Below are 13,233 nucleotides of genomic sequence, written 5' to 3' on the forward strand. Positions count from 1 at the left end.
TATCATTCTTCCGCAGGATTTTTGTAAGCCTAAAAGGATGTTGTAACTTGAAAAAATCACACTCTACTGGACAAAAGACTTCACACTACCTGCACTAGCTTTAACTTTCTCTCCCGTTAATGGCAGGTAGTCACCAAAATGCCTTGCTGTGAGCCTTCAGGAGATTGTGCTTTCTCACCTTTTATTATGCATATAAAAAAAAACCCAGTTCTGCCATACTTAAATTTCGAAATTACATGTAAATATTATAATAATATAGATCACTTTTGTGTCTTCAAACAATATTACAATATATGTGACTGCCGGTGTAAATGCTACATAGTTCAATGTGTAAAGATACAGAATAATATTTAGTAATTATTTACCATATATAAAATAGATCTGGACTGCTGAAGTCCACGTAGATGTTGTACCGTTTCAGAAGATAGGGTTCGGTGATGCAGATTACAAGGTCATACACGTCACTCTATAATGACCACTGATAGCTCTCCAGTTTACAACTTTATTTGTGTTCACAAAGTAAAATTTATGTACAATTCAATTCTGTACTTGATGGGTGTGTCTGGATTGTATACTGAAAATTTCAGTTTTACTCTCCGAGCAATCATCCCCTTTTTAAATGCTACATACTGACTAAAGATTGTAAACATCTTGAAATCTAAAGTTTTTGAAGAGATGTGTAAACAACTTAACTGTCCTCACCATGGAGACCATGACTAACAGCTGTTACAATGACATATGTAAAATAAAACTCAAAATATACAAAAATTTATCACAGGTCATTACAGATGTAAAAAAAAAACATAAAGTGCTCAAAACACTGTCTGTAGACCTGCAGTCTTGCATGTTGATCTGATTTACAAAGCCCATTTTGAATTCACCCATTTTGATAGTCACTGCTATGAAAGACTGAAGTCCATGTCGCGAATATTGTATAAGTTCTAGATGTTCCTTGATGTATTAGTCAGCATACCTATTTGTTTTCGAAACAATTGTGTTCACAATTCCTTCTGTGAAAGTAAATAATTTCAAAGAAATCGAGTATTGATAGCGATCCATTCACTAGATATATAAGGCAAGTGTAAACACAGCCGGTGATTTCCCATTTTCTACCGAAGTTTCTTAAGCAAACGGCTCTAAAACACCCGTTCAGCACTACTGTGATATGACTAGTGTTCAATATTAACTTACTGTTTTACTCCATGTGACTATGCTTACTTCAAATGATATAATATATCTATGCCATTGTCACTGTAAAGTCTATCAGTGTATTTATATACTTATGTCTGTGATATTTTGTAAGCCATAGAATTGTTAAATTATTATATACTTCTGTTTGTCGCGAGAATAGCACTACAGTGCTAATGTTGTATTTGTTTCTGATATGCGACGTAAAATAAAATTTCTTGAATTTTGAAAAAATCTTGAATCTTGATTATTAAAATAACTAGAACTACAGTCCCCAGAGTGGACGACTAATACCCTCCCCCTCCATTAAAAGGGGACATTGCAGAACCCTATATAATTTACTCAACTCCCCTTTGCGTCAGGGTTCTTTGTCCCAAATTTTATCAAAATCTGTTAGGTAGCTAAGGAGGAGTTCACAGGACAAGGGTGTGTCTACAGACAGACGGACAACCTGATTACAGTATAACCCCCTTAACTTTGTTGCAGCGGGTAGAATAAATAAAAGAAATGACCATGCACTCTTATTCTCCTGAAGGCTGCCTACTAAACATGTTATGACCAGTAACATAACTACATTTGTATAGGGACCACTTTACTACAATGTACATAACACCTTAAGTTTAGAAAATCACTGCAGCATGTTAGTACCTATGATTTAGTACTAACCTGTTAGCTCTACATCTTATCCAATAGGTTCTTAAAGTTAAAAGTTTTAACTTGGTAATGTATTCATTTTCTGATGCAATCTCTCTGTACTAATAACAGCTGTACATGTATGTGGAGATGATAAGCTAAAAGTCATTTCACTAGCTCTAAATATATGTATATTCAAAACGTATATATAGTCTGTTTACTTATTTAAACATGACAGGTTCAAATGTAATTTTTGACTCACTGGTCCAAAAGAATAGCCTGTTGTATCTGTGTGGTTGATAATTTCACAGTTTATCAGGAAAACCCATTAATCGTGAAAATTTGTTCAGAGAAAAATTGAGAAATTAATGATTTACTGAGTATATATGTGGATACCCTTACAGCCAAATTGCAAAATCTTAAAACCACTTCAATTTAATTTTGTCGTTTCTAGTACAAATTGAAAAAAAAAAGACTCACAAAAATAACTGGTTATGAGGTATCTCTCTATTACATACTGTTTTTGCTGCAAGTTTTCAAACAATACAGTATGATTTGATACAGCTCTTTTTTGGAAAAAATAAGCCTTTGTTGACTTCATAAATATCAACACTTAAACTGAAAATATGCAGGATTAGCTTTCACAATAGAACTAGGCCTAATGAAAAATTCAAATGTTCATATAGATACACAGATGTTCAGTATATGAATTACACATACTTTTGAGATCTGAGGAGTGCGGCAGTTGTACCTATACTAGTTATGTATATTCAATGTATTATGGATCCAATAACGAAGTAGGAAATTATTCATAACATATTAACTACCATGGAAACTACCTGGTATGTACTTTTAATTGGAGTTTCTCTGACAGAACAGGACCCAGTTACTTTAAAGAATTCCTTAACTTAAATTTCCCCATAGAAAAGCATTACAAAAGGAAAAATCTGAAGTTAAGGAACCCTCCTAAAATCTTTAATGCTTTCCTATGGAGGATTTTCAGTTAAGGTAAAGTGTACCACCAAGAAAAATGTAAATAAAAAAATAAAAGGTATAAATATTTGACTAAGGGTACCCTCTGAACATACAAGTGATAAAAAACATATCTCACCATGCTATTGTGAAAGTTATGATTTTTTTTCAAAAATTAGAAAACTGAAATTTGAAGAAAAAAAATCTGTAAAAAAGGTAGGATTTCTAAAATATCTATGCAATCAAATCATTATTGCTGACCAAAGAGCATTTTACAACCATTAGCAAACATTTTTTTGCAAGAACAAATTAATTTCAAAACAAGAGGCCCATGGGTCTTAAGGTCACCTGAGTTCAGATACAGAATGAAACAAAGACATATAAACACTATATATTTGCCCATAAGGCCCTTGAAGTCAGACAGTGATTTTATAAATTTGACTTTTTAATCTATGAAGATAATTTTGTTTCATCAAATCTGTGAATTCAGAATAAAGATTTTTGAAATTTTAGCCATTTTGACCCCTTTTGGCCCCACCACTCTGGCCCCAAGGGGTCAGCTAGGGTCAATATTGACAAGATAAGATTGTATAGATAAATGCTATCTTAGGCTAATAATTCTAACCAAGATGGACTCATTTCCTATGAAAACTAAGCAAATAATGTTCATAAATGTGTTTTTCCTATATATAAACTTAAGTAAATTTGACCCCCTGCCCAGGGGAAAATCCGAAATCCCAGGGCCATGAAGTTCACAATTCTTGTAAAGAGCCTTAAAACCTTTCAATCAATGAAGAGTAATTGGTTCCATCCAATAAACTATAGTAAACTTGACCCCCTCCCCAGGGAGAAACTTGAGACCCCAGGGTCATTAAATTCACAATTTTTGTAAAGGACCTTATGAACTTTTCATCTATGGAAAGTATTTGATTCTACCAGTTCCAGAATTTCAGAAGAAGTTTTAGCCTATTTGACCCCTTTTGGCCCATAATTAGGTCCCTGGGGTCAGTCAAGGAAAATTTGTTAATAGAATTCAATGACCTTTTCATAGGGATAATTCTGACAACATTTTACTAATTTCCTGTTACAAATGACCAAATAATACTTAAAAATGTGTTTTCCCTATATATACTATAGTAAACTTCCCAGGGGAAAAGCTGAGAGCCCAGGGTCATATAGTTTACAATTTTTGTAGAGGACCTTGAGACTTTTCTATCCATGAAGAGTATTCAATTCTACCACATCTGTGACTGGAGAAGAAGATTATTGCAATTTTGGCAATTTTACCCCTTTGGGCCCCTCCCACAGCCCCCTGGGGAGTGGGGCTCATATAATTCACAATTTTTATTGGACTTATGCCTTTGAAGGTTTGTGCAAAATTTCATTGAAATTGCTTCACCAATTTTGGAGAAGAAGTTGAAAAAATAAATTGTTTATCGTCGCACGATGGACGACGACCGACAAAAGTCAATTAGAATAGGTCACCAAGAGACTTTGTCTCAGGTGACCAAACAAAAAGGGTGGTAACTAAACATTTTTAAGTTAGTATTGTAACGGAGCGAGAGCATTGTACCACCAGCTGGGCTCGAACCTGCAACCCCAGACTTACTTGACTGCCACTCTGCCAACTGAGCTAAAGGGAAATTTTCCCTAACGGAAAGCTAGAAGGCAATCACATCACTATTTACAATTAAAACCTGCTACAATATATATAAATATTTTGATTTCAAGGGAGGTCACTCTAAACAATAAAAGTAACCGAGAAATTGGAACTTTCGTTGCCCTGAAATGAAACACTTAACTTAGGAGTTCCTTAAATTAAGGAATGTTCATGAAACTGGATCCGAATATTCAAATAATTCGGAAATGAATCAAAGGATTCTTTGGTCAATATAAGGAGAATCATTGACATTAGGAAATTTCAATAATAGGTCAATAATAAAAAAAAATCCTCATATTATTACAAACCCCTAGACTTTGTCCCTTGCCTTTCCAAGCTGGACCCATAAACTTGTAATATTCCTCTTCTTTTTGTCGCTTCTTGGCTTGTAATATTCCTCTTCTTTTTGTCGCTTCTTGGCCTCTTCTCTGGGTCTTAAGATACGGTCTTTGTAACTTTCGGCCTGAAGTACATAATGAAATTATTACTTTATATAGTAATACATACAATAATAGCTATATTATCACACATTCAAAATAAAAGAAAATTTATAGTTTGAGTGCTTATCGGTTGCAGTATTTTATTCTGCAATAAGTAACTGATAACATGAATATTATACTATATGTGATGGACAAGAGGTTTTTTATGAAGAAAGCTGCAGTAATGAGCAAGTAGTCAATGAAAATATTGATATCATGGTACCATATTTCCTGGTGTATATGCTTCTTTATTTTATGGAAAACAGGTGTGCTGCATATTCTCCATTAAGGCTTAATACAGTACAGTACACATATATGTGAACAAAATTCATGCAATACCGGTAGTTTGAAAAAAAAAGTTTTTTCAAATTGTATCATGCTTATAAAACTGTCAAGGAAAACAGCATGATGGTGGAATGAAAAACTCAATTATGATCTAAAAAAATATGTACTATGTTAAATTTGTTTAAATTTTGATATGCTGTACAACTGTGTGATGCTTATAACATAAGAATTGTATCCCATATTACTCGAACATGAACGAGTCTTTCTCTACGTAATAATGCGACTCAAAGGAAAGAATGCATATGCATATTTAATTTGACAAAGTAATGTGTCATGAATAGAGAAAACGTTAAAATATGTCTGACAATATTTTCAGAGTTGTTTCATCTACCATTCACACTTTGATTCCCTTATAAGCACCCCTTTGTTACATTTTTCAAACGCCATTGGCATTAATTACAACAAATATTGTATAGTTATGAACTAAGTGTATAATTCTAGAGTTAAAAATAGAATAGCAACTTATGTAATGCTTGATAACATCAATAGTTTGTTTCCCTTTAGAAAAAATAAAATATCAATTTACATGAACCATTCCAAATGAAACATACTGCTGATGTGTGTAAAATCCTATGTGATTCGGAAAACATCACTTTCACGTTTTCACAACAAATCTGAAACATGCTATTTTAACAATCATAGCCCTATAAGTAAATGGACATTTGACTCAAAAAGTCCCTTGAACATCATATGCAAAAAACAAGAGGCCCATGGGCCTTAGCGGTCACCTGAGTTCAGATACAGAATGAAACAAAGACACAAAAAAACTATATATTGGCTCATCAGGCCCTTGAAACCAGTGAGTGATTTTATAACTGACTTTTCAATCTATGAAGAGTATCTGGTTCCATCAAATCTGTGAATTCAGAAGATTTCTTTTTCTTATTTTAGTCATTTTGACCCCTTTTGGCCCTGCCCATCTACCCCTGGAGGTTGGCCAGGACCAATATGGATATGATGCTAAAATGCTATCACAGGGTAATAATTATAACCAAGTTTGACCTATTGAAAATTAAGCAAATAATGCTCATAAAAGTGTTTTTCCAATATCAATTAAAATAGATTTGATCCCTAATCAGGGGAAAGTCTGAGATGCCAGGGCCATGAAATTCACAATTTTTGTAAAGGGCCTTGAAAAGTCCTTCCAATCAATGAAAAGTATTTGGTTCCAACAAATTTGTAAATTCAGAAGGAGACTTTTGAAATTTTAGCCATTTTGACCAATTTTTGCCCACCCTCTGGCCCCTGGGGGTCGGCCAGGACCAATATGGATATTATGTTAAAATGCTATCTCAGGCTAATAATTCTTACAAAGTTTGACTCATTTCCTATTACAAATGACCAAATAATGCTCAAAAATGTGTTTTCCCTATATAAACTATAGTAAAATTGACCCCCCTCCCCAGGTGGGAAAGCGAGACCCCAGGGTCATATAATTCACAATTTTTGTGTAAAGGACCTCAAGACCTTTCAACCTATGAAGAGTATTTGATTCTGCCATTTCTGGAATTTCAGAAGAAAATTTTTTGAAGTTTTAGCCTATTTGGCCCCTTTTGGCCCCACCCCTCAGGCTCCTTGGGGGTCAGTCGTGGAAAAATTGTTGATAGGATTCAATGGCCTTCTCATACTGATAATTCTGACAACATTAGACTTATTTCCTATTACAAATGACCAAATAATGCTCAAAAATGTCTTTTCCCTATATAAACTATAGTAAACTTGACCACCTCCCTGGGGGGGAATGTGAGACCCCAGGGTCATATAATTCACAATTTTTGTAAAGGACCTGCTATCTCAGGCTAATAATTCTTACAAAGTTTGACTCATTTCCTATTACAAATGACCAAATAATGCTCAAAAATGTGTTTTCCCTATATAAACTATAGTAAAATTGACCCCCCTCCCCAGGTGGGAAAGCGAGACCCCAGGGTCATATAATTCACAATTTTTGTAAAGGACCTCAAGACCTTTCAACCTATGAAGAGTATTTGATTCTGCCATTTCTGGAATTTCAGAAGAAATTTTTTGAAGTTTTAGCCTATTTGGCCCCTTTTGGCCCCACCCCTCAGGCTCCTTGGGGGTCAGTCGTGGAAAAATTGTTGATAGGATTCAATGGCCTTCTCATACTGATAATTCTGACAACATTAGACTTATTTCCTATTACAAATGACCAAATAATGCTCAAAAATGTCTTTTCCCTATATAAACTATAGTAAACTTGACCCCCTCCCTGGGGGGGAACGTGAGACCCCAGGGTCATATAATTCACAATTTTTGTGAAGGACCTCAAGACCTTTCAATCTATGAAGAGTATTTGATTCTACCATTTCTGCAATTTCAGAAAAGATTTTTGAAGTTTTAAGCCTATTTGACCCCTTTTGGCCCCACCCCTCAGGCCCCTGGGGGGCTGGGACCATATAATTCACAATTTTGGTTGACCTTTGGCTATGAAAGGTTTCTGCAAAATTTCAACAAATTTGGTTCAGGAGTTTTGGAGAAGAAGTCGAAAAAGTAAATTGTTTATCGCCATACGACGGGACGACGCACGACGACGGACAAAAGGCGATTAGAATAGGTCACTTGAGACTTCGTCTCAGGTGACCTAAAAAAAGAAACAGAACGGGGCTAAAATTAACCTTTTAGTAATAATCCAGTTAAATTTAATTCTTTTCCAAGACACAAAGATTGGTAATCTTAGATTTAAGACTGACTCAATAGAATAATACAAACAATTTAACAATAAGGGATCCCAGAAGGATCTTGACACCCACCATCGGTAGATCTTTATCAGTCAAATGAAAATGGACTTTTTCTCTGCTTATCTTTGATAACACGGTGACTTTATACATATATTAACTACATTTAACAATTTTATGAAAATTCCTAGATAAATAGATCCCTAAAGTATATGAGAAACAAACTGAAATTGTTGAAATTCAAGATGGCTGCCTATCCGTCATGTTTTCACCATCCCCCAAAAAATGCAATATGTAAAACAATGGACCTGAGGAAAGCTATATACCCGGTTTGAGATACCAGTAGATCATTTCTTCATACCCTAGATATTGTAGAGGGGTCAATCCCAAAATGCAATATGTATAATTAGGACCCAAGGGTGTAGTTTGAGACAGATCCATTCAATTCAGTACTTTATGGGAAATCGAGGTAACTTACTTGAACTATCAAATTCTCAAGATGACTGTCTGTCAGCCATCTTGTTAAATGATCAGTTCAAAAATCAGTCTGCGTAACTAAGTCACAAAGTCTTTACATATAAAATTTATGGCAGATCCTTTCAATACGTTCTGAGAAATAGTGGAAACAAAAATTGTTTACGTACAGGAGGATGGACCATCTAATGATGGTGGGCTGAGAATTCTACTGGTGATGATAAAAATCATCATGCTAGATTTCATAACCTTAACAATCCAAAGATATTGTAACAATCAATTCCTACTTTATTAAAACTACCATTCCAGTCATGACACAAGTATGTCTCCCTTATACCTACTTACTTTATGAAATGGCCTATGTGTATTTGTAAATTTACTTCAACCTGTTACTTCAAAATCCTCAAGTCTGCAAATATTAATAAGAGTTTATTTGTTGCTATGCAGGGGCTTATTTGCAAGTTGAACTATAATGATATAAATTACTGTTACCTTTATTGGTCAAATACTGAAATATTTTACTAGGATAACTGGATAAGCATTCTTATTCAACATAAACAGTACATTTTTAAGGAAAATAGAAAGATCATTCTTAATACAACTGCAACAATCTTGCTAGAGTTTACATCATTACATCTATCAATCTACCAGTATATCTCTATAAATTTACTGTAGGTAGTTAATATACATGAATAAAGATGCATAATTATCTACATATATACTTATTGTCGGGATGTCGTAGTCATGGTAATATTGATGTTACATGATATGTATTCATGTATATTGATAAGGTTGTGTCTTTCTTGCATATTTAATGCCACCAAATTACAAAATAATATACATTACTTGTACATTGTATATCATTAAGAAGCAATTCATCTTAATTGTCATACAGAGAACACAAAACACATGTACTTGTTTAGTTATTTCCATTGCAGATAATACTCCAGAAGGCTCTTTTGAGTCACTTTTAGCTCTGATGTGATCAAAAGGCCTAATGTTGTCGTTAAATAAACTAGAGGTGCAGAAAACAGGGCTACTGAGGTACATATATATGTTGAATTCTTATTTAATCAATAATCTATTCTAGATTTTTGTTTTACCATATCAAATTACACCTTTTACCCAACTTCATTTCAATTTCTTAATTAAAATCTTACTTAAAAATGTGTTGAACTGTAATTTAAAAATAGATATGTAAAATACACATTTCATATAAATTATACACACCATTACATAAGATTTGTTCTTCAACACATTTTATCAATCACACTGGTACACTAGCTGTTTACTGTGTTTCCAGTACTTAGCATCCTGTTATGAAAATTTACTGTATCAATGGCTATTCTGTAGGATCTCGCCACTTAATTGGGAAGAGCAGGGGATGAGAGGAACAGTGATAGTTAATCAGTTGTTTCCTTATGTAAATTCATGTATGTTTATATGAGGAAAGTACATAAACTTACCAGTTTATATTCACACCCCCATGTGTTTTACAACACTTGATTATGGTGGAGTAAAAATCCAGTAGTCTAATCAATCTATTTACTATTTACCTTAGGCATGATGTTTGCTCCTTTTTGTTTTACATCCTATAAACTGTAAGCCAGCACCACCTAAAGACATGTCAGGTTCAGAATTTGGAGTACGGTATAGCTGGAGTCCCCGATGAAAAATCAATGACTCATAAAAAGTAAGGATAGACAAACTTTATTAGCCAGTAATTTGAAGTTAGTAAGACCATATTTGTTAAACTTTAAATAGAAAAAGACATATTATTTCAACTGTAAACTATCTTAACATTTTAACTAGATACGTTTTGTGAGCATTTCAATCAAACAAACTTGAATACATTGTTAACATTGTTTTTAGACCAACCTGATACCTCAAATTTAGTGGGTTATTTTTTAATTATCCAAGTTCAAATTAACACTATAGTGAATTGTAATAACATACCTGTAATAGATATAAAGGCCAGATCAAATATCATGATAATTTTATGTTAGGAATCCAAATGCATATCAACCTTTGTCAATTTTTCAGCATTTTCAAATCATGTTTTAATACTCCAGTTGAATGTATGATTTTTAAATCACTGCCTCCATCAGGTATCAAACAAGGACTAGTATCTGTGACTGATAAATTTTTAAATGAACGCTCTCTCTGATCCAAAATTATTTCTCAATTAAGCATATACCGGTAGGTAATGGCTCTCTATAAAGACACTTTAGGTCATTCTTAACATGTCAATTAATACGATAACAACAAACATTTAAGATAAATCAAAACTGCACAAATATCTCACGAGACACTGGAACTAATTATTTATCATCAAGTGTCATGTGCCTATTCTGTAATGCCAAAATATTTTCATTCAAACTTCTCAAGCAGTAGAAGTTTATTATTTACACAGAATTATCAAACAGTTATCTTCGAAATGGTCTATCCAGAAAGAAATGTGAAGGATCGACACATACTCTTAAAACAACATGCTAAGATAAGAAAAGTGTGTCATCTGATTTGGTCTTGTGTCAATTTGATAAGGAATATACCTTATTCGACCCAATAAGCCCAGGGCGTTCAAACATTTGAAAAAATGAAAAGGTGCTAATAAGACAAAATTATTGCAAATCTAGACAGTTTTGTGTAGTTTGGGACTTTGTTTATGCATGGACAATTGAAATCAAGGCCTCAAAAAGGGGAAGGGCGCTTATAGGGACATGGGCGCTTATTGGGTCGAATACAGTAATAAGATCTATGGTTAAAAGTTTTCTTGAACATCCTAGTTAAAGTTGTGACTCTTGACATTACTTTTTACTAAAACGGGTACTTAGGAAAAGTAACTCATTTTTTACTGGATGCTTAAATTTGTAATGTCATTGAAATTACCTGACCCCTTGTGGCTTTTTTTACAATACTACAATAGGGCTGTAGTGGTCATGTATCCCAACAATGTTACATTATATTTACCGTCCAGTTTTGAGTTCTAAATACACTTGTTTATTCCTGAAAGAATGTTAACTGAAAGAAAATGCAGTGCTAGCCCTGGTCTCCATGCATCATTTAAAGCAAATGGATTCTGCTGCTATAGGGATCACAATATCAAATTTTACAACTGAATGGAATTTAAATTCAACTATGTACAATACACAAAAGAAACTCTAGCTATGGAGTCAGTATGGTCCCTCGTATTACTTTAACACAAACACATACCTTCTGTGAATGTTCCTTTTGTAATTGGGATCTAGCTTCATCTTTAATAACTTTCAACTTCGACTGCTTTTCTTCTTCATATTCATCTGAATCAAATATTACACAGATACATGAACGTATATATAAATACAATGTCATTATGTTTAACAGTTCAGTTAACACATACATTGCTTTATATGTAAGTGTGAATATGATACAAACTATCACTACACATACTTATTAAACAGATGTAACTTGACATGTTTACCTTATATAGATATAAAACAAATCCTAATATGTGGGTTCAAAATTTGTTAGAAAGTTTGTCTTTTGAATTCTGATCTCATATGCAATTCTTAAGCAAATGGTTTCAGTAAAACATGAAGCTACTGCATGAAGTAAAACTGTTTTAGGGATATATGCCCAAAAGCTTGAGTTATTGCAATTAAGTATTAAACAAATTTTCTGGCATATTTAGAAATAGTGACTGACCTTTGACCTTCAGATATGAAAAGCAATCCAAAGCTAGTACTTCCTTTAAGGAAGAATTTACCATATTTGGACTTGATTTTCTGGAGTTAATATTGCTCAGAAATCTCTGTGAGGATGTTAGCACGATTAATATAGCTACATAATTAATATAATTGCCTGTTTGTTGCAAGCACAAACACATTTTGGGCATAATTCTGTACTTTAATTGTGTTTTTAAGCAAACAAGAATTAAGCATAAGAGCTGTACTATATCATATCAAGAAAATAATTTTAGTTTGGGAAACAAAATTACAAAAGAAAATACAAATTAATGAATTATGTTTATCAGTCTGATAGTCAAAAAAACAATTTGAATGCTCTGTGTTCCAACCTGTGTCTGGCTGTTACATTAAATTACCAGTCTATATAAAGTGTTTATGGTGGTAGTATATAATCTTTCTATAGGGACCATCTATGGTGGTCTAGTATATGACCTGTCTATAGAGGTCATCTATGGTGATAATAACCTGTCTAAAAAGGTCACCCATGATACTTACACAATGAAGGCCTGTTTTGACTTAGGATACATTAGTACAGAAAACTCACCAGAGGTTTTTACTGCTGAAGATGACATCCATCTCTTGAAGAACACCGATATTCTTGACCAAAGGCATTGGATTAAAAATGTCACAAATCCGAATGCAATAAGACTTTTGATTACAGTCTTAACAAATGTGGCAGGATCTAAAAAGGAAAAAAAATCCAAATAAACAAATATCAAATTATAAATAATCAATCCTGAAGATTGAATTAACATTGTTATCGTTACCAACAAAATTACTCTTTTAATCGTCAGATGGAAAATATTTACAATTTTAAATTGAAACAGCCACAGTACTATATCCACTTTCCTTGTCCAAGTTGCCTGAGCATGTCATACACATCATACTTATGTCAACGGTATATATATATAATTCTTACAATAATGACCTTTTTAATACTAAAAAAATATTCTATTCCCTCAATGTTGGATGTTTGACAATGAGAAGCACCTGACATGCATACTTATAGTCTGAACATATACTTTTTTTTATTGGGAATTCAAATCAAGGACGACAACAAA

The 13,233-nt window shown here is 33.4% G+C and overlaps 1 protein-coding gene across 3 annotated transcripts in view; it reads right to left on the reverse strand.

Annotated features, from left to right (window-relative positions):
• The window catches only part of LOC138323107 (UBX domain-containing protein 8-like), a 30,235-nt gene that overhangs the window by 15,878 nt on the left and 1,124 nt on the right, over positions 1–13,233 (reverse strand). For 2 of the 3 annotated variants that reach the window (XM_069267461.1, XM_069267462.1), the window contains exons 2-5: positions 12,717–12,854; positions 11,661–11,746; positions 4,839–4,916; positions 4,762–4,803 (exon numbers count right to left, since the gene is read on the reverse strand). In XM_069267461.1, coding sequence (XP_069123562.1) covers positions 4,762–4,803; positions 4,839–4,916; positions 11,661–11,746; positions 12,717–12,854 — 344 coding nt within the window. The remainder of the gene's footprint in view (positions 1–4,761; positions 4,804–4,838; positions 4,917–11,660; positions 11,747–12,716; positions 12,855–13,233) is intronic. The other variant, XM_069267463.1, reaches the window with a different exon arrangement.

The sequence above is a fragment of the Argopecten irradians genome, chromosome 5 (genome assembly GCF_041381155.1).
Source record: "Argopecten irradians isolate NY chromosome 5, Ai_NY, whole genome shotgun sequence".
NCBI lineage: Eukaryota > Metazoa > Mollusca > Bivalvia > Pectinida > Pectinidae > Argopecten > Argopecten irradians.